Source organism: Oryzias latipes, chromosome 1 (assembly GCF_053564925.1).
Source record: "Oryzias latipes strain Hd-rR chromosome 1, Olatipes_Hd-rR_3.1".
Classification (NCBI taxonomy): domain Eukaryota; kingdom Metazoa; phylum Chordata; class Actinopteri; order Beloniformes; family Adrianichthyidae; genus Oryzias; species Oryzias latipes.
The window spans coordinates 38,949,391-38,977,055 of NC_136237.1; the positions used below are offsets into that span (position 1 = coordinate 38,949,391).

Genomic DNA, 27,665 nt, shown 5'->3' on the forward strand with positions numbered 1-27,665 from the left:
GAAGCAAAGTATTCGATGAGTTAGAAACAGTCTTTTCTGAATCCTTCAATAAACAAAACAGTACCTCCTTGTTGAGAGAAACTGGGAAAAGGAAAGGATTGTGGTTGACACACAGCTTGGGAGATGGATCTGCAGGTAAAACAAGTATTTCCAGGATTTCAAATGCACTTCGCCTCTGAAAAGGTGTTTTTTCAAGTCTTGATTGGTTTCAAAAACGTTCTCACAAAAATGATTTGAAAAAATATCTTCTTTATTAAATGCCTGCAAAGCTTTTAAACGCAGAAGTTAGGGATTTTCAAGCGCCACATAGCAAAACCACAAGCAGTGGTTTGTAGAGGCAGGAAATCTTACTTGTCATTCCCTGTTCTGCCAGCAGGTGTCAGTGTTGAGCCATGTAACAATGCAGCTTTCATCCACAAATGCAGATGGGAAAGATTACGCACAAAAAAACTAAAAACATAAAACCTTAAAATAATTGCTTCTGGAGAGCATTTAAGGAGATGAATAGTGCTAAAAATCTTCTTTAATGTACTTTATATTTAATGTATTAATTAATTATCCAGACAGGAGAGACAAAAAGAAAAAAAAACAGCTGTGAAGTTGATTTTTTTGCTCAATCTCTTTAATTTGACAGGTACAAAGTGGCTCATACATGTTGAGTGAAGGGCTATCTCTATTTTGGAAAGCTGCTTACATGTCGCTGATCAGCATGGTTAACTGTATATTAAAAGAACGGTCTCCGTTTACACTTGAGGGTTTGGCATCTCTCCCACATTCATGAGGGGATGCGTGAAGCAACATAAAAGCCTGCCGGAATGAGAGAGCTGAAAGACCCAGACTGTAAGGATATGTGTTCGTTTCACTGATGGGAGGTTTCTACTCATATTAAATCTAATAAACGAAATGTTAAGAGACTCTGTAACATGGAATTTCAGTAAGTTGCAAGTCGAAGGAGAAAGCTCACCAACCTTCACTTCTATAGTTTCACACATTAAACAGTCAGCTGTTCCTAAAAAATGAAAAATATTCAACAAACTACAGACATGTAAACAGTTTTTGATATACAGTGAAAAAACTATGAAGATTTCTGTCCATTGGAGTATGAATGATTTGGGTTAGGACTGAAAATATCCACACAAATAAAGGATTTAGGGTATTGCAGTGGTTTTTATCTAACATATATGCTTTAATACAATCTGTTCTTTGTCAAATACCATTAATGCTGTATGCAGAAAATGTAACTTGAGGGACTGATAACTCTAAAACCATGTAAGGATAGAACCTTTTCCTTTGCCAATATGCATAAAACATTTAAGATTCTGCAACCTATTATGGGCGTCTTACATGATAATCTTTTTAATCCCCATCTGGGGCACAGAATCGGAACAAACTGAATGATCCTGCACTCGTGGTTTGGCTTCACACTGCAGCGAAATCATCAATAATAATTGGGCATGGTTTGTTTGCCAGCCATACACGCACAGCTGGTAGGATAAATACCCCCATTTGACAGATGACGTGTGTGATTTACGTCATACACAAGAAGTCTTATCACTGAAATGACTTTTGAGAAGCTAATTCTGTCGGTTCATTGTTCGCCTATCACTCCAGTGACATTTATTCCTCAAATGAAATAGTATGTTTGGCGATTTATGGTGCATTTTTCAGAGTCTTATATAAAAAAAAAACTGAGATTTAACGGGATGCAGATTTTGCATCGGCTCAGTATTTTTTCCCCATTTGAAAGAACGGCTCTGAGCTGGGCCAATGAGGGATTTTTAGTTGCATGGAGTAATGCTAAAACCACACACAGCTGCTCAAGAAGCATTTTGCCAAGCGCCCAATTACTTGTGCAAGACGGATGTGCTCACATTGCAGCGGAATTTTGAAACATCCATGTGCCAAACAGAATTTTATCTCAGGCCCTCCTCTCTTTTTTCAGCATAAGGACACAAATCTCAAAGTATGATCATCAGATTTATAATAAATCCCCCATGTAATGTGGTTTTAAATGAACAAATTCTTTGTGTCAGTGACATCTTTGCTAAGTATTGTCACTTGCAAACTACGTATGGTGAGATAATACACACTGTCTGACCTTTGGGTTCAGCAGAAACCCTAATTCCACCCTGGGTAATTAACTGCCCCAGCAACATATGATCTACATCTGCCCAAGGCCACTGAGCTTGTTGCATCATAGAATTCGCAAAATTGTCGGTGCACGTCTCCTTTATTTGTCTGTTTGCACGTAGCAGCTCGTTTTACTGGGGAGGGTCAGTTGAAGCCTGTCCTCTGCTATTTTGTCCTTCAGATTTTCATGAACGAGGCCTGGAAAAAAATAAAACCTTTCAGAACGGGGGCGGGGCCTCGGCATCCTACGCGCGAGGACAGGAGGAGGAGAAGATAGACTAGAGGCGGAGGGGTTCTGGCTCTGCCGCCCTCCCTCCTGTGTGGGCTCACTTTGTGTCTGAAGTCGTGATTGATCACTGAGCTCCTTGATGTTTTGACGTTCGGAACCTGTCGCAGCTCGTTTGTGAGCAAAATTCTGGGCGGTTTTGCGACATAATCTGGTTACAAGACCAGCTAGTTAGCATAACAAAGCTAACAATCGGTAGCCACGGACCCGGCGAAGTGACGAGCAGAGCAGAGAAGGATGGCTAGAGTTCATTCCGGTGCTTCTGGACCAAACAACTTCTGACACGACCTAACGTTTTTCTTGTTACCAAGTCTTCGGTAAGTACATTTAAAAAAAATAGACTTTTGTTAAGTTAAGAGCGCTCTCTGAAGTCAGCGTTAGCTTGTAAGCTAGTTTTCTGTTAGCCGTCTCGAGCTGCTTAGCTCAGTGTCTAGCTATGAATTCTTGACCCAATTACGAGAAAAGCTGAAAACTCCGCTAAAATGAATTTTTTTATCTGAATAAATTGTGTGTGTGTTTTAAATGGAGGTTTTTGGTTGCATTGTTTGTTTGTAACAAGTTCACAGAAAATGGCAAATGTTAAAATTCAAGCTTGAGTTGATTTAATTTTAGGCATAAGGCAACCTACCTAGTTTCGTTTCGTTTTTTAATTTGGACATTACTCAAAAAAATAGAGACTTTAAACGTTTTTACGTGAAATGACCATTCTTAACCACACGTTTTGGAATGTAAATTGTTTTCAAAGCCTCGAAACAACGTTTATTGGCTCCTAAACCACATGATTGACAGTTCTAGTTTCACAGAAACCACCGAAATGGATAGAATCTATTTACAAATGTTTAAAATCCATTGTTACTTTATTTTGTTCGGATTTATTTTGTGCCAGACGTGTGTATTTTGGTCGTTTTAGCAAAGCGTTTATTTTTCAGGCGCGGCTTAAGTAGTTCAAACAGCAGGTTCCTGTTACACCAAATATAATAAATGCGAGCAGAGAAACTCTTCAAACCGACAGAGATCAACGGCGTGAACTGATTATTAAACTTAAATGCAAAAACAATTAAAACATATATATGTTTTTCATGTTTAGATGAGTACTTGCAACCCAACTCAGGAGTATTTCTCACGAAAGTAATTGTCTTGTTGTTGTTTGGACTTTTATTCTCGAAGTTGCTGACTGAGTCTGATCCTGAATCATGACGGTAATTATCACGATGTACCACCTTAGTGCTGTGCTTTTTAGAGAAACGTTACAGTGCTGGTGAGAACATGCTAGTATTAGGGTAGTAGCCTGTTTGCGGTGATTTCTGTTAGCCCCAAACTGCAAAGCACATTAAAAAACTGCAGCTTCATGTCTTTGACCAAAATGTAACTAAATAAAAAAACCCAAAAAAGTGCTGTCCTCTCTTTAATGCACTGTTTTTGTTTGTGTTTTGCACCCTAGGCTACTGTGGTAATTATACAGAAGTTTAGCTCATAGTATATGTAGTGACTAATAAATCCCAAAGCCAGTTGTGGCTGATAAATAAATACATTTGACAGTTAGGTCATTCTTTGTGCATTCATGCTTGGTTAAAGTGCACAAACAGGTTTTTTCTTTTTTGCAACTTCCTTTCAAGCATCTAGAACATTCCGTTACAGGCTTTTATGGGATCCCCCCCCCCCCCTCCATCCCATCTCAGGAGACGAATATGACCAAAAAGCCAGATTAGATCATCCAGCGTGTGGAATTTATTTTTTGTTAAAATAAAAAAAAACAACAGCACATTTTTCTTTGTTCTGTCCTCTTTTTAATCCCCTTAAGTGGTGTTTACCTGCCAGAGGCTGCAGCTGACCTTTATTTTTGGAACTGTTAGCTGGCAGTGCAAGGCTTTTTTAGCCAGCACAGTTTTTTTAATAGGATATGTGAGAAATGCTGCATCTGTTACTCAGGGGGACATCATCCACAGTAGGCCGGCACAATAAATTACAAATTTATCCTTAATGCAGCATCAAGCTGAGGAATACACATATCGCAAAAGATGGCAAAAAGTGCGATAAATGGTTACCTTAATGGTGCTAAAACAATTTTATAGCACCTTGAAGTATTTTAACGAATGAAATAAATCCCTTTATGCTTTTGACCAATCGGATGGAGCCCTTTTAATGTCCAATGTTTACCTCCTATGTTATGGAAGCGGTTCCATAATCCATTTTAGTTGTCAAATTAGACATTTCTAAATGAATTTTGCTACACATTTACCAGAGAACTTTCTGAAAATGAAATGTCATAAACCATTTTCATTATCATTTTAATTAAGTGACAGAATAAGAAGTGTTGAAGAAGAAAATGAAAAAGCACTTTGAAAGATTTCTTTTTTATTTTAATTTTGGGTCAAAAAAATGCAGTTACATTTTGAAAATGAAAAAGCATTTCTGGTTTTGACTTTTATTTTTAATTATGCTACAGAATCGCTTCCATACTATTTAGACGAGGGTCATTCGAAGTGTAATTTAGATTATGCTGACTCTTATTTAAACTGTTGCAGTGAAATGGAAATTATGTTTTTGGTTGTTAATGTATCGCATGTTATATCGTAATATTGATCCCTAATATCACACATCGCGAGTTAACCTCATATCATGCAGCCTTAATCCGCAGGTCGAGATTAGTCATCCCTGCAGTTCCTTTCTAAGGAACAGTGACTAAGAGAGCTACTTCCTGTACACAATCAGGAGAATTTTTCCTGCAGGCAAACAATAAATGTCCTTTACTGCATATCGCTCAAGTGTTTTAATTGTATTGGTTTGGCTCTTAGAGAAACTGTGTGAAGCGTAAATTAGATGTTTGCTTCCTGTTTGTTTAATGGCTGGATCAGTCATTTTCCCTGTCTTTTCTGATTGTTCTTATTTCTGTGAAGGTTGTTGGTGTTACTGAAGTCGTCACCATGGTGCAGAAGTATCAATCCCCCGTGAGGGTGTACAAGCATCCGTTTGAGCTGGTGATGGCGGTAAGTGTCATCTTATTTTCGTGTAAACTTTCTTTTCCGTGCCTTTAGTGTAGAGTTATGTAATTCAGCAAGTTTGAAGATTTTGATGAAATGCTGCAGCCCTTTTACTTTATGCAATTACAGCTAAGATCTCTAAAGAGATTTTCAAAACACTTTTGTTTTAGTCCTGTTGAGTCTTGAAGGAAAGCATGTTGGTTTGACCTTGTTGCACATAATGGACTCTTGAGTTTTTATGCAGCTTTGTGTTTTCACATTTCCACACTTCTCGTCTGAATCTGCAACATGGTTGTGTCAGCCACAAGTCCATTTTTTGTGGTCACTGTCAGTCCTGTTGGTTTAGGGTATCTTTTGTTAGAGACCACATGGGGTTGTTTGTGTACAGTGCATTTTGTGTCTTTGCTTAGATCCTTTTTGCTTTGTTGTTGTATTTTGTTCTCTGTGTGTCTAGTGTGTATCTGCATGCCTGTTCTGCTGTGTGTCGCTGACACTCGCTCCGTATCGGGGGCTTTTGGCTAGCATGTTGGTGGATAATAGAGAGGGTTCACGGGTGACATGCTCCAGCAGCAGGCGCATCTAAACACTGACTGTGTGACTGTAACTGTGTCATTTTGCCTCCTGCTGTGGGTTTGCAGTATCATTGTGGGATATAGATTTTTTTCGTGCATTTATAAACCATACATTTGCGTTATTTATGAAGACAAAAAACAAAGAATGCTTTCATAAGCAGGAAGTTTGGAAGTTAAAAAAGTGTTTGAGTTTTAGCCACTGCTGCTGTTTGACCTCAATTAAGTAAATACTTTCAGTGCGTGGTTTTATTATATTTCCACACATTTTTTATTAATAATATTGCTGTATGTGTCATTGTTTTTTTTACTTAATTTCCTAAATTGTGACCAGTCAACTGGAAGTCAGCTGCTAGCATTTGCCCAACTTCTTCTTTTTTCTTTTTCTATCGAGTACACAAGGTTCTAGTCAGAGAGGAAATCAGCTTTCTATGTTGACAACAGGCAGGATGCAGGGAGACTAAAGCCCCTTAACACGGGCTGGATTGAGCAGCAGGCTGACACGTGGATATAAATATAGGACTGGTGCCTACAGTGGCTCTACAGATGTAGAAACAGTTACCTTTCATGATTTGTATTTTGTATTTGTAACAGGCTAACATTTGTTCTACATTTGGGGAAAAGGAACACAAGGTGCATATTGATGATCTGCCTCAATAGTATCACTGTCTGAAGCTGATGCTGGAGAACTGGAAAGCATTCTGATTTTCAACCTTTTTCTTTGCGTTTCACTGTTTTCTCTATTTGCTGCAGTGAGTATTTGTGCAGACACTGCAGAGCAGACGTGGTGGTGCGTCACAAGACCTTTTTTTTCCCTTTTCCTTCTTAAAAGGCCAATGAAACTTCTTCACTCTCGTTTCCTCTGTAGCTGTTGTGCCACGGCTGCAGCAGAACTGTGAAGAAATAGCTTCTTAAGAATTAATCGTGTAGTTTATGATCCGTTGATGTTTTAAAATGAAATCAACTCATTATTTTATGGGTGTTATTATTATAGTCTGACTATGTACATTCAGACTGACACAGAATGTCACTCTGCTGGCTGAGAGTTTTGTTTTCCAAATTTGTTTATCAAATGCCTCTAATCTGGCATCCCCCCCCTTCATTCTGTGACAGATCAGATTGCACATTCTGCTTTAAGGAATTCTGTGCTCTCTGATCCTGTTTAAACACTGCTATGTCTTTAGAAAGCCAGTTTATGCACAGAGGGCTATAAACCAAAGCTCCACATTCCTCTGCGCAACTGGGACTGGAATGCCTTCTGTTTGCGCAGATGAGACGCAGTTATTTCCCCGATCAGCTGCTCAGCTCTGACAGATGTTTGAAAAGGTCTCAACATCTGGTTTTAGGTTGCTTCAGGTTTTAAGGCAAAGATCTTAAAAGATTTGTTCTGTAGTAGATGATGATTTATTTTTATTCGAAGCATTTTTAGTAACACAGAAAACACAGCTCCAAAAACATCGGAGGGATTTGTCCTGTTTATCGGCTTAGTGACTTAAATTGCGGGATTTTAATGGTTAAGGTTTACCTTGATTTCCTTTGCTATGTGAAGCTGCCTAAGCAGCTGCAGTTTGAACTGTTCAAAACAATCTTGTGTGCAAGTCTTGACACGTGTCGCAGAATCGGCTGTTATGTCCCAAGCTGAGCTTCTTAATAAATCTTGTTTATTAAGGTGGTCTTAATAAACACTAACACTATTGTAGGAGCCAAAACGGAGTTTCAGAGGAGGAGAGATTGGGCTGTTTCTTTTGTTCCATCTGTATTCAAAACAAACCCATTCTGTATCGGTGCTGGAAGATCCACTAATATTTTAAAACCGTTTTAAAAGCGTTCCCAGTGGTCTTAATTATGATTGTGCGGTTTTTAGCCCAAATACAAAAAACTGTGTCATTTTCTAGTTTTTGCGGAACGGCAGTTGTTCATTAGAAATTTGCCTCGGAGTTGTGGGCAGGTCTGTTGGCGCAGAGAAATCCCAGTCCACCTCTCCATCGCCCAATACTGAACTCTCTGTTTGCATGCTCTCCCGCTAGCGTACTGCACCAACCTGACTGTGCAACAAAAATGGCGAGCAATGTTGGAGCTATCCAGCCGTACAGTTTTGAACAGATGCCAGCTTAGACGAACACACATGGATCTATTGGTCCACAAGTGGATGCATCAGAATGGAGCAGAGCAGGAAGCTTGTGGTCCGCCCAGCTTTTTGGGTCCTACCTCGGTCCAATCCTGCCTTTGTTTATAACAGTTTTTTGTCTGTTCCTGATTCACAACAGTTTGAATAAAGATATACTCAGATATGCAATTTTAAGCTAAACTTCTTAATACATGTCCTCCATCATCACAGAAATGTCACAAGTTAGAAACACAGTTTTCATTGGCGTGGTTCTTTAGATGTAGTGCTAATGGGTGGATGGATGACTTCTGATAGCCATCTATAGCACAAATAACTAGAAAATGATGGCTGAAGGTGAGGTGACTGTAAGTGAACTGGATAAAACCAAAGCCATTCTTTCCATTGGGATGTAGTGTAACCATCAACCCTCATCCTGCAGCATCCGCTCCTTTCTGCTTCACATCTCAATAACAGGAAATTCTGTCTCCATGGTTGCTGCCATTACCGGCGCAGTCCAGTCCCACAATGTCAAGCTTGTCCTCAGGGAGTCACAGTGGAATGCGACACAGCGCCCCTGTTGTTGCTGTTGGCCTGGAGGGACTACAGCTTCTAGAACAAATCAACAGGTCCGGCCGTTCCATCGTCACATAAGGGAAAACTGAATGAATACACATTACAGTAATGAAGGACTCTAGTCTAAACCCTTTGTTGCTAGAAGGAGTTGTCTTTCAAGGGTGTGGCAGGATCGTTTTACCCAGATTTTTTATGGATTTTTAGATTCTGGGTAATTTAGCGATTCAAAGCTTACCCTCTCTATGGTAACATTTAGCTCTGCGGCTCATTCACAAATGCTCTGTTCCGGCCTTTGTCTCAGTAGACTTACTGCAGCCTAATGAATAGGATGTGCTTTGTTTGTATAATGAGAGCTTGGCTCCTAGGCACCGTTGGCAACAAGGGACATTTCCACTTAGAGACAAAATGCCCTTTAATGAGAAGGTGTAACAAAAGCAGAAATGCATTGCATATATACAGTTCATGTATACAGGGCTGTTTAATGTGGAGCAGAAATAACAGGCATGACTCAATTTACATAGCTGTGTCATTTGTGTCGTGTTGTATGAAGCGCTACACAAATGCGTTAAATCTGTGTCCTGGACGCACGTTTAGCCCTTGGTGTTCACACTGAACATGCAAGGAGGGATGGCTCTTCCTTTTTCTTTTTCTACTGTTTTCTACTGTTTATTAGTTGGAAGAGGCGTGGTACGAAATGTCGAAGCTGGGGAAAATCTCACGAATCTTGCTCCAAACGTTTCTTTCACAGCTCTATTCCGATATACAAAATTTAAAAAATAAAATGTGGGGTTCTTTTTTTGTTTAAAAAACAAACAAACGTTTAAATCAAACTAAGCAGCTTGGAGAAGTCCAGATGAACTGAAGTTGGAGTCTGTTGTTGGTTTTGTCCCATTATTTTTCTTTATGTACAGTTATCGTATTGTGCCAGCTCATTGGATAACAAGCTGGTACAGTACGTAGACAGTTTTACTCTGGTTTTTTCATTTCTCAAGAAAAGTTTATGGAAAAAATCCATCAGTCCAAACCAAGGCTTTCTATAAGAAATGTTTTTCTTGAAACATTGAAATAAGAATCTTGACTTGCAAATTTGTTCTATTGAAGGAAGTTGGACTAAAAGACGTGTTTGTAAGCTGTTGCTTAACTATGTTGAAGCAATTATTGCTTACATATTTTTGAAGCATAGGAGACGTCGTTTTTAAAAGAAGTGTTAAATTACAAAATATTTTAAGTAATTTGCAGGCTCACATGCTGCTACCTCAAGTGGCCTTTTTGTGTGTTTTATTTCTCTGACCTACTTTCAGTTGCTTCTGTTATGGTTGTTTAACAGGTTGTTGTCATTGATGACTCATCAGAAGTGGCTTGTTGTATTTCTGAACCAGGTCCACCCTGCCGTCCTCTCTCTGGGTCAGGCTCGTCCCGTGCAGAGCGACCCTGCCGAGATGACGTCTGTTCTTCTATCTCCTGACCCATTTGTGCTCAGCGCCGCCTAATGCGTTTGCAGCCCAGTTCTGCGCTGCAAAAGCATCCCTGGGCTTTAGTCTATTGTTTTCATCTGTCTGAGCTTCTCCCCGTTTTCTGAGACTTGCATCTTTAAAAAAAAAGGGGTGCATGTTTAGATGCGAGCAAAAGCTCATCTTCATGTCAAACTTGTTTAAACAGAGTCACGTATTTCCAAGGAAAGCACTGTAACCTTGTTGCTATGCAATCATGTAAATATTGCCCCTAGGAGGATGTCATGTCAGGGCTAAAATGTTCTAATCTTTAACTTCTCCTGCTTTCATATGTGCTTCCTTCAGCTTTTTCTGGAACTGGGTCTGCCTGTTCTAAATCCAGAGAACATCCATCTGCTTCTCTGAATCAGTGTGTCAGAGCTGTGCCCGCGGGGTCTAATTCATTTACTGTGCCAGATGATGATTGCCAAAAACAATGAAGAATTATGATCTGCAGTGAGGAGCTTATCGGAGCGTGTGCTTTTTTTTGAACACATTTCACTGCGGAGGGTGGGGGCTGCACAGAGACGTCCACGTGAGTCTGTGAGCCTATGAGGCCTTTCTGGAGCTTTCTTCATTCATTCCTCAGCGGAGCTTTCATTCACCCTTTTCCGCCGCTGCAAAGTCGAGATGCTGCAGTGGCGGCGGCTCCCCTCCCCCAGTCTGCATCCCTGTGCCATACGCAGGTGGATGCGCGCACACGCGTGCTCGCACACGCGTGCTCGCACTCAGCAGGCGGCTTAGATGGCAAACGCTGCAGTCGCCCAACAGTGTGACTCAGATCTGTGTGGTAACTAAGATCTGTTAGGACATTATGTCCATTTAGTGATTAAACGGACATAACTTATGAATTTAAATCAATCTCTACTTTCATCAGATTCTTCAACCAGATTCTTTTAAAGCTGCTATTTGTATTTATTTAGGCAAAACTTTAGCATCATTTTGGTTTTAATACAACAACAAAATCTGTCTTTGCTCTGTTTTAATCACTATTTCTACAGAAAGAGCTTTGAAAACCAAACAATATTGAATATAAAATGAAAATTTGACAAGTAAACTGATGGTTAATCAATTCTGTTAGATTGGAAATTGAAACATGTGTCTAAGAGCCACATTGGTTCAAGACTTTAGCCTGCATTTCAAATGAAAATAACTTTTTCAAATAAAAAAAGGTTTAAGTAAGGATCATATTTTAGTAGCAGAGGGAAAAAGAAATCAAAGCCATCTCAGCATCTTTCTTTCATTTTAGTGACATGCGGTAATCCTTAATATTCCCACAATTCCTTGCGTAACAGGAATTTTCATAATGCGTTTTTAATGCTTAATAGATTGCCATCCTGCTGCTTTCAATTAGCTGCTGCTCACATTCGTGGAAATAGTTCTTTCCTGTTTCCTCGCGCCAACCACCACCTCTCCGATGGTTTGGAGCTTACAATTATCAGCAGCTGCAGGCTTGGCAGATTGTTCCGCCTCTTCCCAAGTTGGCGGTTCTCAGCAGCTCTGCCATCACAATGCACACTGTATCAGGGAGCTCACTGCAAGGAGAGGAGTGGGTGTTAAAGCACGCAGAGACCAAGAGCTCTTTTGTTTTTGCTTTCCAGTCATGAGCTTGTTCTCACTCCTGCCCACCACAATAGAATTTTCTCACTTTAAAAAGGAAGAGTTCATGGCTCTTGTGCAAATGTTTTTTCCCCCCATTTATAGTAATAACTTTAGCTGCAGTGAAAGTGGTGAAGTTTGAGTGCACTCCTCTGTTCTTTGCTGTCATGCAACACAGAAAATGGGAAATCTATTAAACTGATGTGAAATGCAGAGGATTTCCAAGGTTATGCTTTTAAAAACATTATTTTTCTTGTGGGAATTCTTTTGTAACTTGTTGCTCTGAGTAGCCTTTTGTACTATTCTTATACTTTTGTACTATTCTTATACTTTTGTACTGTTCTTATACTTTCACCTTTCTTTGTGTGCAGCTTGTTGATCACATTACCATTTGAGGCAGAGTTTCCATGCAGTATTGATGCAGAGCCTGCTGGTCAGTCAAGCTACAGAAATCTGGGGAAGTGTTTTGCTTTGTCTGGGGTTTTTTCAAAGGTAATATGAGTCTTGGTGAAACTAGCATTGTGGAACGTCAGTGTGGATGTTTATCTGTCCCAAAAGGTGCCATGGATAGTCCCAGATACTGTCGACCGTCAATCCTAATGCGACTGTATTGTATTTCTTTTATTTTATGCTTTATTCCTTTATTCAACTGACCCATTCAAATGGAAGTAAATGAAATGAAATGCAAATTCAAATGAAATGCAAATTACTTCAAACTGAAAGGATAAATGAGCTGCATTGTTCATTTCTGTAGTTATAATCTGAGGGAAATTACTGTTATGCCTCAAATCTTCCTCCTGTCAGAATTTCCTTTACAAGCCAACTTGACCCAGACCATTCACCCATTTACATGCAGGCCCTCGCTTGGCTGGCATGACTTGTTTCATGTCTGATTCTGGCCCCTAATAATGACGTCGTGATGGGTCAGAGCTTGGAAGTGCTGGAGGGGGGCGTTGGTTCACTTCTAATGATTTTTGCCTCCCAACAATGGCTGACTGACGTCAGCGATCTCCCAATATCCTCCATGAGATGTCAGTTGGTTTGTGTTGGATCTTTCGTGGTTGTGTCCATAACCTATTATTGATGTTGTTCTCCGCTGTAACTTGATGGCGGTGGAACTCCATACTTAAATATTTAATCAAGACTTTAAAGCGAAGGAATGCCAGTTACATCACCTCTAAGCTGTTCTCTTCACATTTGTTAGCGTGAAGTAAACATTACTTAAAAGCTTTCATTTTTCCAGTTAGCTGATTTAAAAAAAAAAAAGCGTAGGCTGACCTCTGGGCAGCTTTTCTGTTATGCAACAATTATCAGAAGCCTGAGATATTAGTCAGCCTCCGAGAACTAAAATGGTTGAAATTGGAGGCATGAAATCTGAAGGTGAGATTTATGCTTTAAGCAAAGGGATTGTTCCTTGATAAAAGCACTCGTGTCTATCCTTTTTTTTTATGTTCTCCTCATCAAGGTCACACATGCATTCAGGCTTTTCAAAGCTAAAATCAGCATACACTTTAAATAATAATCTTGTGGTTGTTGGTCATCTATGAGGGAGTAAGTTGATGTACTTTGATGGTTTTGCTGAAATGTTGTCTTTAAAAGCAGGAAAAATGTAGGTGAAGACTGTAAAACAGAACAGCAGAACAAGTAGGTGGATCCCGAGACCTTGTTGTGCCTAGATGACTTTTGGCATTTGAATTTATGAGACTTCCTTTTAAAACAACATTCAATAAGGGCAGCGTATTTATTTCACTTCCTTTGTGTTGTTTTGAAAGCGGCGCCTAATTGTTCGTCATTGTTGACCATCTTCCTGTTTTCCCCATTCTTTCTCAGTCTCAGGTTGGGTATCGCACGCACACTTCAGTTCCATCTGTTTTGTGGTTTGCTGCTCCACCAAATTAGGTATTTGTGAAAAAATGGAAAGTTTTTGCTCCATTAGGAAGAAATTTCTGGGAAAAAAGCCGACAGTGAAAGAAGAAGGAAGAAATTTCTGGAAGCGGAATGCAATATAAAATAAAGGATATACATCTGTTTTTCTTTCTATACACATCAAGAATGGTAGACAAAGATTCATGCATATCTCTGATGTCTTTGTTTAAAATTCATTCTTCTGTGTCATCCATTGTTCCTTTTTATTCCTGGAATGAATGCAGTGAGGGTGAATACAAAGAAATGTTTTCGTTTGTCTTGTTCCTAGAATTAGAAGTAATTAGTGGTTACCTTCAGGTCCCACACAAACTTTAGTTTGTGTTTCTAACTTGGACAAACATTTGAGTTTTCCACTTACCTGAAAAAGGCCATTAAGTAAAGTTATAACGCACACTCCCATTATGTACTAATATTGTATTTCGTGTAAATATCGATCTGGGTATTTATTTGGATGAATGCCAAATGCAAGTCGAGACACTGAAAATTGTCTTTGACAAACATTCAATTTTGGCTGATTTTTGGGAGGGTTGAATACTTTCCCGATCATAAGCTGTCAGTGGAGTTTTTATTAACTTGGACAGGCACAACAACCGCCTTGTTCTTGGGTTTGAAAAAGATAACTTGATAGCTTAATATATTCAATTAAACAGAACAAGAACCATATTCAGGCTTTTCAAATGCAACCAATCTATGCCAGAGGATTTTTATAGAGGTGAACTTCCTGTTCTTTATTCTAAGAGGATCTATTTCTACATCAAATACTTGTTTTTTTTGGGGGGAAGTTTCATAATCTTTAGTGAAGATGGAAATGATCGGGGTATTTTGAGTTTGTTTATGTATGGTTGTTTTTATGTTTTTGGTGAAACTGGCGTTTTGAAACTAGGGCTTTTGTGCACTGACTGCAGGACAAAGACTTGCTCGCCGTGTTCCAGAGCATCCAGGCTGAAAAACAGAGCTCAGCATTCAGCTGGTCAGCGGTCTCTGACATCTGAGTGGATCTGTCGCCGTGGTAGCAGCATGCCAGGAGCGACTGAACCTTGCCGGGGGCTTTAACACAAAGCAACCGCTTCCGCCGTTAACCATGCTAAACACGTTGAACGCCGAATTCAGCTGTGTCCTGTGCTACTAAAAGACAAATTTGTCTCAGTATCTCATGACATCTTACTTTTGACATATGAACTTGGGATCAAACATGCAACATTAGGTTTCTGGGTAATTTTACACCAATCAGCTGTAGATGTAGGTTTTATAGAGATTCTGGCTTTTCTGGAGATCTTTACTGAACACAGCTCCTTTGTTCAGCTGATTCTAAATCAATATAAAGACGTCTTGTGAGAAGCACTTGATCTTTCCCTGCCTGTCCGTGTTCCTCTGACCCAATTGGAAAGCCTTCCTTTAGCATGCTGGGGAAATCCTGTTATAACCACAATTGCTGGTGTGCTACCGTTTTCACATTCTGCTCACAGACCCCTATTGCCGGGGTCCCCAAATCCAGGCCTCGAGGGCCGGTGTCCTACATGTTTTTCAACCAACCTGCCATTGAAGCGCCATATTGGCTAAACATACCTGATCAAGGTAATCCGCAGCAAATGTGGTAGGGTTTCTGGAAAACCAGCAGGACACTGGCCCTCGAGGCCTGGATTTGGGGGACCCCTCTCCTAGTGTTTACCTCAGATATTCACACATGCACTCTTCATTTCTGGATCTGGAATGTTGTTCAAAAAATAGTCATGAAAGTTGACTCGTGAGCGTGTTTCAGCAAAGCCCTGTTGCACAACAGCTGGCGTGCCTCTCTGATTATTTTGAGCATGTTTTGCATTTACAAGCGCACAGATTTTGCAGCATTAAATGATTCCATTTTGTATAGAGCATGTGCTTTAAATACAGTAACAAGCACTCCAGTTGAGTTGGCTGTGGTGTGGTTTAAGTGAAAATTTGAAAGGAAGGCAAACGTGGACAAGGTTTTGTTTACACTGGCTTCTTTTGGGCCCCAGTTCTGTCAAATGGCTTCTTGTTTACATTCTTCTGTCCTCCTCAGCTCGGTTTGGAAAACTTGTGTGAAGTGTTTTCCTCTGGGTCTTATGTAAGGGATGAGGTCTGTTCTCCCAACTTGATCGCTTGAATTTAATTTGGTAATTGAACATTGCTGGCTTTCCTTTATGGAAATTTCCCAAATATTTAGAAGGATTTTCTCTTTTGCAAAAAAAATATAAAAAATATTCAGCTTTTTTCATCAATACATTCAAGGCAAATATACTTTTGTACTTCCATGGGATGTTTTTCTATGACTCAACTGTTAGTGGCTGTTCTCCAAGCAGAAAATCATGAGTTTCCTTCAGTGTCATTCGGTCTTTGTTGTGTTCACATTCTTATAGTTTTGTTGAACCCGGTAAAGTAAAGGTATATTCAGACTTTAGCACAATTATGTCTCTAAAGAATAAAAAAAAAATGACATCCATCCTGTTGAAAGTCTTGTCATTTCCCAACATTTCAGGCTTACGAGCGCCGCTTCCCCACCTGCCACCTCATACCGATGTTTGTGGCCAGCGAAGTGGTGAACGAGGAGGTTAGCGAAGATGGCAGCGTCCACAGGGTTGAGCGTCGCTGCGCTCTGGATGTGGACGCCCCGCGGCTCCTCAAAAGGGTGCGTGTTACTTTAAATATAAGCAAATGCCTATCGCAGGTGTTGTATTACTTTCACCCAACACGCTTATTTCCATGTGCTGCTTCCGGAGTAATGACTTGTTTTTGTGTTTCTCCAGATTGCTGGTGTGGATTACGTCTACTTTAACCAGAAGAACACGCTGAACAGAAGGGAGAGAACGTTGCACATTGAGTCCCGCAATGATTCCTTCTCCAACAGGGTCGTAGTCCATGAGACCTGCTGCTATTCGGTGAGGAGTTTGCACCTAGAACAAAGCTTGAAATGAAAGTTGAAAAACCAAAGTCCCAGTTGTTGCAACACTTCTGGGCGATCTCCACATTTGACCCATCCCCTGGGGGAGCAGTGAGCTGCAGATACAGCCGTGCTCAGGAACCATTTGGTGGTTTAACCCCCCAATCCAACGCTTTAATGCCAAGTGTCAAGCAGACAGGCATTGGGCCCCATTTTTAGAGTCTTTGTTATGAGTTGACTGTGGATTTGAACGCACGACCTTTCAGTAACAAGGCTGAGACCATAAGGTCACTGACTTGGTTATCAGCAAGGGCATTTAAGTCACAATATAAGTGCCATCTAACGCTGTTGTTTTGCTACTGAAGTAGGAATTGGTACTGAAATGATGTATACGGTACTACAAGCTCTGTACAAAAACGCACATTTTTGTGCTTCATTTCGGTGCTTGATGTCAAACATATAAATCACTTTCCTTCTGTGAAGTTTTGCTGTACAATTCCAGCCAATCATTTGAACTTTTCAGCAATTGTGGGTGGGCTAAAAAGAATGGGTGTGGCTGTGATGGTTGGTGGAGCTTTAGTCAAAAGGTCAAAGGCGAAGACGGCAAACGTTTGACTGTACAGGAAAAATTCTAATCCTGGATAAGAGTGATGTGTAGAACACTTAAGAAAAAACAACAACAACTCATCGTTGTGGTAATCGGTTAAATACTTGTTTACCTCGGCATTTGTGAAAACGGAGATGCAGCGCTGCTTCGTCACACCTAAATGTTTATGGAGAAATTGGCTTTTTTTCTTTTCATTTTTGAAGCACCGGTTTGAGCACCATAACTGTTTCAAAAGTACCAGTTTGGCATCGAATAAAACCTAAACGGTACCCATCGGGTCGGCCGCATTTAGTGTTCATGTCCCCCTTTGGACTCCTCTCACCAACTGTCCAATCGGCCTGTCAAACCTTTATCTTCTCATTTTCCCCCCTTCTGCTTTTGTTGCTTTGCTGTGACTCCACATCTGCCGGTTCATGAAAGGATTAATGAGGCCAAGCGCATCACTTGCCTCCGACCGTCTCCAGAGCTAATTTTAGGCCAGAGCCACGCCGAGGCTTTGACTGTGCTTGAGCACGCTGTGCCAACAGTAACCGGGGCGGACAGCCCAGTTAGACGTGTAATGAGCCTGGCTAAAGCTAAACCGTTTAGGAAGTAGTGGCAAATGAAGCTGCTAACATTTCACTGTATGGTGAATTACACTCTGGCGTTCTGGAGGCAGTCTGGCTTTTTTCTATGCTGGAAAACAAGAACTTCCATTAAAACAGATGTGATATATAAGCCAAAGGAAAATTAAAGGGGGGGCTACATACTTGGATTTCAGCGTTAAAACGTTTTTGTATGTTCACTTTCCTGAACGTCAAGTTTTCTCTCATTGTGTATCCTTCTATCTGTGCTGGCTGAGGGGGAAACCATGGTAACATCTCACCTCTGCATATGGTTTGTGTTTGGACGCAGGTCCATCCGGAGAACGAGGACTGGACGTGTTTCGAGCAGACTGCCAGCCTGGACATCAAGTCCTTCTTTGGCTTTGAGAGCACCGTAGAGAAAATCGCCATGAAGCAGTACGCCAGCAGCATCAACAAGGTGTGTGCTCGCATTTTACTCCTGTAAGCAAACAGATGTGATGACAAGAAAACTGTAGTTTCTGCTTGGATTGTGCAGAACTTAAACGAGTCTGTTATGAAAACAAACAGTTGGATCAGGATATTGAGTTGTGGACTCTCTAAGCTGTCATTATTTAAACTCGAAACAAATAAATCCTCATACAAACCTCACTTTACGGGTGTTTTTGTTCTGTAATGTCACGCCATCGTTTGTGTCCCTCACAGGGAAAAGAGATCATCGAGTACTACTTGAATGAGTTGGAAGTTGAGGGGATTCTTCACGTTCCTCGCTGGATTCCACCGTCCCGCTCCCTGCCCCGACCAACCAGCCTCTCCACCAGCCCGGCTATCCTCCCCAAACACGTTGGCGCGCCTGCTCTCTGCGCCCCGCATGCCAGCGACCCCAACGATGGCAGCGGGCTGGAGGCAAAGCAGGACGGCGGCGCACCTCAGACGGACGGCCTCACAGAGATCCTGGCTGGAACACCCGAAGGTCTGTTTACAGTGAATGAGCAAAAACACAAAGAATCGTCCTGGGGGAGGGGGGTCTAAAATCAGGAGTACATTGAAGTAGAAATTTTGGAAATGTGCTTGGAGATGCTGACACCTTTGTTGCTAGGTAACTGCAACTCTTTGCTGTTGTACTTCTTATCTGGAGCGCCCTGAAGATCCCTGCACTGGTTCCTCCAGCATTTTAAAGTATTCAACTCTGTTGCAGATAAGTTGGATGCTGACTACATTAAACGTTACCTGGGTGACTTGACCCCCCTGCAGGAGAGCTGTCTGATCAGACTGCGCAAGTGGCTTCAGGAGACTCATAAGGGAAAGGTGAAGGTGCTTTTCAGAGTCTGCATTTGAATCGCTGCAGAGAAACTGTATTATTTGACTTCTTCTGCCCCTTCTGCCCAGATCCCTAAGGACGAGCACATCCTGCGCTTCCTGCGGGCCAGAGACTTCAACATGGATAAAGCGCGAGAGATCCTGTGCCAGTCCCTGACCTGGAGGAAGCAGCACCAGGTGGACTACCTGCTGGAGACTTGGAACTCACCGCAGGTCCTTCAGGATTTCTACACCGGAGGCTGGCACCATCACGACAGAGGTTTGTTTGTGTCCTCCACTCTTCCTTGTTCTACAGGTTTTAGCGTCAAATGAGCAAGAACATTGGCTGCATTGTCCTGCACGGCCAGAGAGCAGCTGTCTGTTGGTTCTCCTAATTGGCTTGTGTGGGAAATGTAAAAGAAGCTTATGCTAATATTTGTTTGAACCTTTCAGACGGCCGTCCTTTGTACATCCTGAGGTTGGGTCAGATGGACACCAAAGGTCTGGTGCGCGCTCTTGGCGAGGAATCCTTGCTCAGACACGTACGTAACTGTTATGAAGCGAGAGAAAACGTTTGACATAAAGAATTAAGAAAAAACGTGAGGGGTTAAAAAAAGCAGCACCTCCTTTTCTTAAGGTGACTGGAGGAGGCAGTGCCAAAATAAAGTCCAAACTAGTAGACACAAATGAACGAGACAAAAACAACCTCTGCAGGAGCTGAAAACACAATAGCCAGGGTTAGAACCGTGACACAAAGGTGTCAGGACAGCTTCTTAAAACCAGAGTCCCTTCAGAAATAATATCGGTAGTATGTGTTTGCTTACCTTGATGGACATTCTGGTTTTTACTTCAGGTGCTGTCTATCAACGAGGAAGGCCTGAGACGCTGCGAGGAGAACACAAAGGTGTTTGGCCGCCCCATTAGGTAAGTCTGGACTTCAGATCTTTTTCTTTTTTTTTTTTCCTAGCTCCATTCTGATGCATCCACCTGCAGACAAACAGATCCATGGACGTCTTTGTTTTCCTTGTCTGAACTGGAATCTGGATCTTGCCTTTTCTTTTTTGTTGAACTGGCAATGTTTGGGTGTTTGAGATGCTGTAAGCTAGCAGGAGAGCTCTTAGCAATAGGGAGGGGAAGGGGGAGCAGGATTCCCCTGGCATTAGCTCCTCTTTCACCAAGAAGATCAAAAGGCAAACCCACTTTTTGGATTCAGTTTATCTGTGGTCGTCCTGACCCGTTGGCTGTCGCTGACCTGTGCAGTGGGATCATGTGCAGCGGGATCGGGCGCAGCAGTGGGATCATGTGCAGTGGGATCATGTGCAGTGGGATCATGTGCAGTGGGATCATGTGCAGTGGCAGATTATCCTCCTCTAAAGTGGGGAATGATACACGAAGCTGTTTTCTTAGAGCAGCAGAGCAGAGGTGACGTCCGTCATCTGTCACTATAAGGGCGACCCGGGGAGGCGTGTGAGCGATCCTGACTGGCATGTCACAACGCTCAGCGTTCAGAATTAGAAAGCGGCGCTTTCAGCGCCTAAGCCTCTCTTCAGACTGACAGGCGTTAATTGATCATGAAGAGGGCGGAAGCGTGTGTTTGAGACTTTCCACGCTAATCCTCTGCCCATCGCCTTCAGCTGCTGGACCTGCCTGGTGGATCTGGAGGGGCTGAACATGCGTCACCTGTGGCGGCCGGGCGTAAAGGCGCTGCTGAGGATCATTGAGGTCGTGGAGGCAAACTACCCTGAGACTCTGGGACGCTTGCTGATCCTGAGAGCACCGAGGGTCTTTCCTGTTCTCTGGACGCTGGTGAGACATGCCAGGATGTTCTCTGTAGCTCAGTGAGGTGTCATGCGCCCGTGCGGACCGCTGTGCTACATTTTACATTTCATCGCCTGCTTAACTGTCTCAGCGTCACATGAAAGCCCTCTGAACATTTCAGACTCATGGCCTCTTTTTCTGCCCTCAGGTGAGCCCATTCATTGATGAAAACACCCGCAAGAAGTTCCTGATCTATGCTGGCAATGATTACCAGGGTCCTGGGGGTCTTGTGGACTACATTGACAAAGAGATCATCCCCGACTTTCTGGGAGGAGAGAGTATGGTGAGCACAAACGCATGCAGTTTTGGGTCAAAGCTGAGGAAAATGACAAGGTTGTGGGACACGATGCCTCCCACACGGACATCAGCTTCACTGACCCATTTGTCTGCGCGCATGCGCGTGGCTTTTCCCTCTGCAGTGCGAGGTTCCAGAGGGCGGCCTGGTTCCCAAGTCCATGTATCGCACGCCCGAGGAGGTGGAGAGTGAGGACGTCCGCCTGTGGACCGAGACCATCTACCAGAGCTCCAGCATCTTCAAGGGCGCTCCGCATGAGGTGAAGCTGGGCACGGACACTGTTGTGGGTTTCCAATACACATGTAGGCAGCACAGCAAGGAGGTCACGCTCTGCCACCTAGTGGATGAAGCAGGAATGGTTTGAATTCGCTGTCAGGATTATTATTTTCAAATGAACCCTTTTTAACCTAAAATGGTCTCATTTGTTTCCCAGCTTGTGATTGAAATCATCGACGCCGCTTCTGTCATCACCTGGGACTTTGACGTGTGCAAAGGCGACATCATTTTCAACATCTACCACTCCAAGCGGGCCCCCCAGCCTCCGCGGAAGGACCCCCTGGGAGCCCACGGCATCACGTCCCCGGGCCTCAACAACGTCCAGCTCATTGACAAGTCCTGGACCCTGGGTCAAGATTACAGCATGGTGGAGTCACCCCTCACCTGCAAGGAGGGCGAGAGCGTCCAGGTGTGTCTCTTTGACTCCTCCCCTCCTATAGGTTTCTGCAGCTTTTATCTAACCCCTCTGTGGATCCCTCTGTCCTGTCAGGGCTCCCACATCACGCGCTGGCCGGGCTTCTACATCCTGCAGTGGAAGTTTCACAGCATGCCGGCCTGCTCGGCCACCAACCTGCCCCGGGTGGATGACGTGCTGGCCACCCTGCAGGTCTCCTCGCACAAGTGTAAAGTCATGTACTACACTGAGGTGCTGGGCTCCGAGGACTTCAGGTTGGTAACCACGCTTCCTTAAATGACATAAAATGAAATTCCAATTGAAGGGCTGAAGAAGAGCTGACTTACGTCTTTTGGCTTTTGTTGTGTTTGTTGGTAAACATGTAAACACATGTAAACAAACATGTAAATCCTCCTCAGAGATGCAGCATCAGCATCCGATTCGCTTTGAATTTTTCGCGTTCCCGTACGCGGCTCTGCATAGGTTTTTAGTGTTCCACATCCTTTTCCTTTGTCATCCATGAATGTTCTCAGTTTTCTGTTTAAATGTTATTCCATGTTCATTTTTTGGCTCCTGTCTTCTTCCAGTAAATTCCTGTCTGCAGCCTACCACTTAGTGCCACGTATGAGCTCTGATACTTGTTTATGAGTCGCCTTGGAGGGCATCATGAGTTTTCCAAACCCAGAGCTTTGAAATGTAACTGCTTCCCTACGTTGGAGACTCCTTTAATCCATCTTTTTCTGTCCAATCTGCTCCTTTTCTGTCACTCACAACCCTCCCCTCTCCTCCTCCTCCTCCTCCCGCTCTGTCTTCCACCTGTGAAGAACGGCTTGCTGTGATGTGCAGAGTTTGTAAGTGGCTCAGGGTTTGCTCCCTCCCGTTTTTTGCGTTTTAGCACTTTCATGGCTGCTTTTGGCCGCTAATCCAGATCTCCTCCGCCCTGTTAGTAGCTCCTCTAACGCAGCATCAGTAAGATGCCCGTTTGCATCTTATTTGATTTATTGGATTCTGCTAGCGCGAACTAACAGAAGGTTGTTGCTTTGTTTGCACTGAAGAAAGAAACTTTCCTCCTAATCCAAGTAACTCGCTGCTGTTTACTTGATGGAAAAAGTCGCTGCGCTTGCATGGCTGGTTTGTGTCTGAGGCTCTAAACCAGGGGTCGGGAACCTTTTTGGCCAGGAGAGCCATAAACGCCACATATTTTTAAATGTAATTTCGAAAGAGCCATACAATAATGTAGTGTCCCTTTCCCACACTAAGGCACGGAGACTTAACCTCTTTTAAGGTTCTTTATTCTGGTTACTGTAGACCGCAACAAACGCCGAACAATTAATTCAGCAACTCCTGAATCTCTCCCGCCGAGACGAGAGCACTTCTCCCAACTTTATATTCCCCCGTCCTGCTCCAGCCCTCCCATTTCCTTATTCGGCCCATAGCTGAACCCCATTGGTCCAAACTCCCTAACAACAGGCTGAGCGACAGAACTGAGGGCCAATCAGATCTCTGCTTGAACGATGCGTTCCATGAACTCCAGAACTTTTAACGCTGCCCAACAGCCAAGTTAAACTCAGTCCGCGACAATATGTTTAAAACTAAATATACAAATGAATGTGTGCATTTGATGTAATTTCAACATTTTTAAAGTCCAATAAGTCTGTGGATTCTTTTTAATAACATTGTTATACTGTTGCTAATAAATGATGAGTATTTCTCGTGGTGGTTTGCTGATGGTCTAGTCTGGTTGATCCGTGGTGAGTTTCTGCTTCATGCAGGTGTGGAGACTTTAAACGTGATCGTAGGTCTGAATGTTCTTTAGATGTGAGACAGACATGGAACCAAACACACACCCACGCTGCAGGAGTGACGGGCAGCAGGTTTACGTTTTTACCATCTCTGCGCGATTCACCTGCTGCCGGTCCCCCCCCCCCCCCACCCCCTCTGCTTTCTTCCTCACACATCCCGTCCCCAAAACTGCGCGCTCTTCCTCAGGGAGGCAATTCAAAGGTTTCCGGGTGGTACAAACTCTGTGAAATAATAGATAACAGTAAACTGATAGTTTTTTCTCCAAGCACCGCTACTACTACGCGCCTCTGGCATTGCATCGCGCCCGAGAAGGACTGGTCTAATGAAAAAATAAAAGTATAATTAAGGATTTGTCTGCGAGCCACATGTGACCATCAAAAGAGCCATATATGGCTCGCGAGCCATAGGTTCCCGACCCCTGCTCTAAACCGACACAAACAAATCAAACAACAACCTAAAAATGCCATTTTTTTAACCTTTTTTCTTCTTCCATCGCCTTAATAATCATCATATTTTCATTTAAAAACATGTTCTGGCATCAAAAGAAAATCTTCATTGCCCTCATTTCAGCATCAGAGAATACAAGCTCTTCAGACTTTATTGCATTTTTTTGTAAACGATTAGCCACGGATTGATTACATGCGGTTCATGTAATGACATTTGTTTTATCTTATAGATCAATAAGTGTTTTTCTGTCAGCCATATTGTAATCTAGAGTTTTTAACACTAAGCAGAACCAATTTTATCATGAGTTTGTTAAAGTTTAAATCTGAATTAATTAGATGCAAGATTAGAACACAGTTCTGAAGCCTTCCTGCACTCTGGAGTGATTGCGTTTCCTTTGTGCTGGTTTTAGTCATGTCAGAAGTTTCTGTTTTGGGTCAGCTTGCTGGGTTTTAGTGTGTTGGGTCAGAACTTCATTGCTTTATGGTGATAGATAACCAAAGACTGACAAAAGACGCATGCAGCTTCTGCAGCAAAAAGGTTGATCCAAATGCCAAACCTGCTTTGTTTCTAACGACCAGCAGGGGGCGACCTGTCAATGAATAAAATAGCAACTGGATTCCAGAATATTCCCTCTTCTTGCTTTTTATCAAACAAAATGAAAACAATTTTTTTCGGGTAAAGAGTTTTCTAAATAATAAATAATGATCATTTCAAAATAAAGGTTGTTTGCAGAAGCCACATCTGCCTTTTGTGAACAGTGTTTGGTTGCAAATGCTTCTAGCAATTCAGCTACAGCAGGTACTTACCTCCATTTCATCCATTTCCTTAAAAAAAGATCTTTAAAGCAGCTTGAGTGATTAATGATCCTCAATATTGGCTGTGAGGAAAACCAAATTCCAACAGAAGTCATGTTTGCTGAAGCTGCTCTGTCCTTTAACGTCTAACTTCTTAAAACTTCAGTACACTGAGATCCGTTTGGACTGACATTTGACCTCGTTAGTGCTAAAGTCCCACTCCGATCATCTGTTGTGATCTATTACTGCGTTCCTAGTGGTCTTTTCATTGCGTTTGTGCCGTTTTAAGCCTAAATCTAAAAACCTGTGTCGTTTTCTAGTTCCTTTTGAGTTTCTATTTGTGTATATTTTCTATATAACAACTACAGGCTTTTTCAAACAACAAATACTCAGAAATGCAATTTGAAGCTTAAATTTCTTTCTATATGAGCTTCATCATCAGAAAACTGCCACAAGAACATGCTTAAAACACGGTTTTCACCGGAGTGGGGCTTTAACTGATGTCTGATGTGGAGTCTGTTGTGTACCAGGCGGGCTGCAGCAGCCTCTAACAGCATCCTGGTGTTGTGCACAGAGTGGACCCCTCCCCTGCAGGGCTGACCTGCCTGCATGGTTCCTCCCCATGTGCGCGAGTCACGCTCCCTCCAAGCCTTTCGTTAGTCCGTGGCAGAGTGGGGTCGCTCGGGTGTTTGCATCTTTGGGAGGTTTCTCTGGCGTCGGCGCTCACTGCACGCGTGTGTCTTCTCTCACAGGGGATCCATGACCAGCCTGGAGTCCAGCCACAGCGGCTTCTCGCAGCTCAGCGCCGCCACCGTCTCCTCCAACCACTCCCAATCCAGCTCTATGATCTCCAGGTAGAAACGGGAGGACCTTCACCCCCTCTAATCCACCCCCCATTCACTACTAATATGCCATCATCACGGACACCGACTTCCTCCCCCCCCCTGCATCTCTGAAGTCAGTTCACGTCGCACAACCGCTCTGCAGAACTGATGCATCCTTGCACAAACAGAAGAAATCCTGAAGGGCAAACAATGATGAAACTGTACAAATCAAAGGGCTAACTTTTGCACAGAGGTAGTGTCTTGTGCCCGGCATTTCTGCAGTTGGAATCGAACCGTCGGCAGAATGTTTTCCTGTCTGGTAGACGCAGCGCGAAAAAGCCAAAAAAAAAAAAAAAAAGTGAAGATGGTGAAGTTTGCTGGAGGCGGAGAGGAGCGACATTTGCATCCTGGGGGGCTGCAGAACCAGATGAAGCCACTGGAGGCGCTGTTACATTTGTTCCGTTACACGGATGTTGTTGCACGAACGGCACAAACGTCACCCGTGCGCTTCAACTGAGACTGGACGCGCTGTTACGACACCTGCACGTGTACAACCTAACCATTGTTACTGAGTTTTGGTGTTTCTGGTCAGTTATTAGGTCAATGCGGGTGGGTTGGGGTAAACCGCCATCAGCCAATCCGGATCCAGCGTCACAACAACCGTGACTAGGAGGCACAACTTTGAGAGACTTTCTGGCGATCGAAGCCCAAACGGTCGAATATCTGACCCACATCTGTACCTGAGGTAATTTAGCAATATTAAGGGTGTTTTTTTCTTCTTCTTTTCTTTGTAAAATATTTATTTAAATAGAGGATCAACTGACGCTGACTGCAGGTGTGAAGGTAGGTCAAAGCAGATGGACGAGCAAACTAAGCCAGAAAACAACAGAAAAGTTCAACCAGCATAGACGGTCATTGATAAAGAGTTTTCCGGGTTTCCGTCTGCACAACCGAGGAACTCGTGGAAACGATGCCTTGTGACGGACGGGTGAATGTGCTGCTGATCAGGCAACCAATGAGACACCTGAAACTCCAAGGGTCACAGAGCCGCCGCCATCGTCTCCATTTCTTTTGTTTGTTTGTTTGTTTGAGGGAGATTCCAGAGCAAACGCTTAGTTCTGGTTCACTCCGAAAGGTTTTGGAGACCAGATCGTGGTGAATAAAACGGTGAGCTCGAAAAGCTTTTCCAAGTTTGTTTTTTTAAGAGTGAAGACGAAGCCATTTTAAGAGCCATGTGTCAATAAATGCCATTTTAGCCTTCGCCAGCACCACGTAGAAATGCACAGTTTGTAAAGCGCGGTGAATTTACTTACATTAGAGTTCCTCTAGGGGGCAGAAACGAGCAGAGCGTTTATAGTTAAAGGACAAAAGATGGTCTGTATTTTTGGGGAAAGAAAAACAAAAACGTTTTCATTGATGAAAGTGTTGGTTTTTAACCATTGATGGTCATCTTGATGCCGTTAACTGCAATAATATGAAATGCTTTGAGAGGGAAGAGCCTCTACCGATCGTGTGTGGAAGTGGATGTTGGCTGCAGCTTGTGGGAAATGTCTGTAATGTGTAAATACTCTCCTTACCCCCCGAGAGACGGTTTCCTTTTACTGCTTGGCCTGTCCCAAGATCCACCTGACTGGGTTTATTTCACCTGAGCTTCTGTTTTCTTCAGCAGTTCAACTAAACCAGTTTTTTCCCCGTCCTGCTCATAAATTAGGGCTATAAGTGTTTGTTTGCTTCCTCCTCTCTGCATATCTGCTCTTTACCTTGACATGAGAGATGCTGTAAAAAGTAAATGTTTGAATTAATGAGAATATATGACGCCTTTACATTTTTGAAAATACTAAACTTGAATAAAGAGGATAAAAGTGACATGTGTCATGTTTTTTTGTTGTTTTTTCTTTTCAAAACACCCAGACGAAAATGAATGTTTCTGATTTTGAAGGTCATCCAACTTCTGCTCATCTGGAGCCGGGGTTAAAGGTTAAACCGAT

At 42.7% G+C, this 27,665-nt stretch overlaps 1 protein-coding gene across 2 annotated transcripts; it reads left to right on the forward strand.

The window, feature by feature from the left end:
* Positions 1–2,350: 2,350 nt before the first annotated feature.
* LOC101155659 (SEC14-like protein 1) lies at positions 2,351–27,543 on the forward strand. 2 transcript variants are annotated; one of them, XM_078947237.1, is made up of 17 exons: positions 2,351–2,733; positions 5,314–5,403; positions 16,156–16,305; positions 16,424–16,555; positions 18,059–18,187; positions 18,433–18,700; positions 18,926–19,035; positions 19,117–19,306; positions 19,480–19,568; positions 19,880–19,950; positions 20,661–20,832; positions 20,993–21,127; positions 21,264–21,398; positions 21,573–21,824; positions 21,906–22,084; positions 22,634–22,660; positions 25,606–27,543. In XM_078947237.1, the coding sequence occupies exons 2-17, from the start codon at positions 5,341–5,343 to the stop codon at positions 25,709–25,711; spliced, it is 2,208 nt and encodes a 735-aa protein (XP_078803363.1). In that variant the 5' UTR covers positions 2,351–2,733; positions 5,314–5,340; the 3' UTR covers positions 25,712–27,543. The 2 variants fall into 2 exon arrangements, with proteins under 2 accessions (XP_078803363.1, XP_078803365.1); XM_078947239.1 differs by lacking the exon at positions 22,634–22,660.
* The last annotated feature ends 122 nt before the right edge of the window (positions 27,544–27,665 follow it).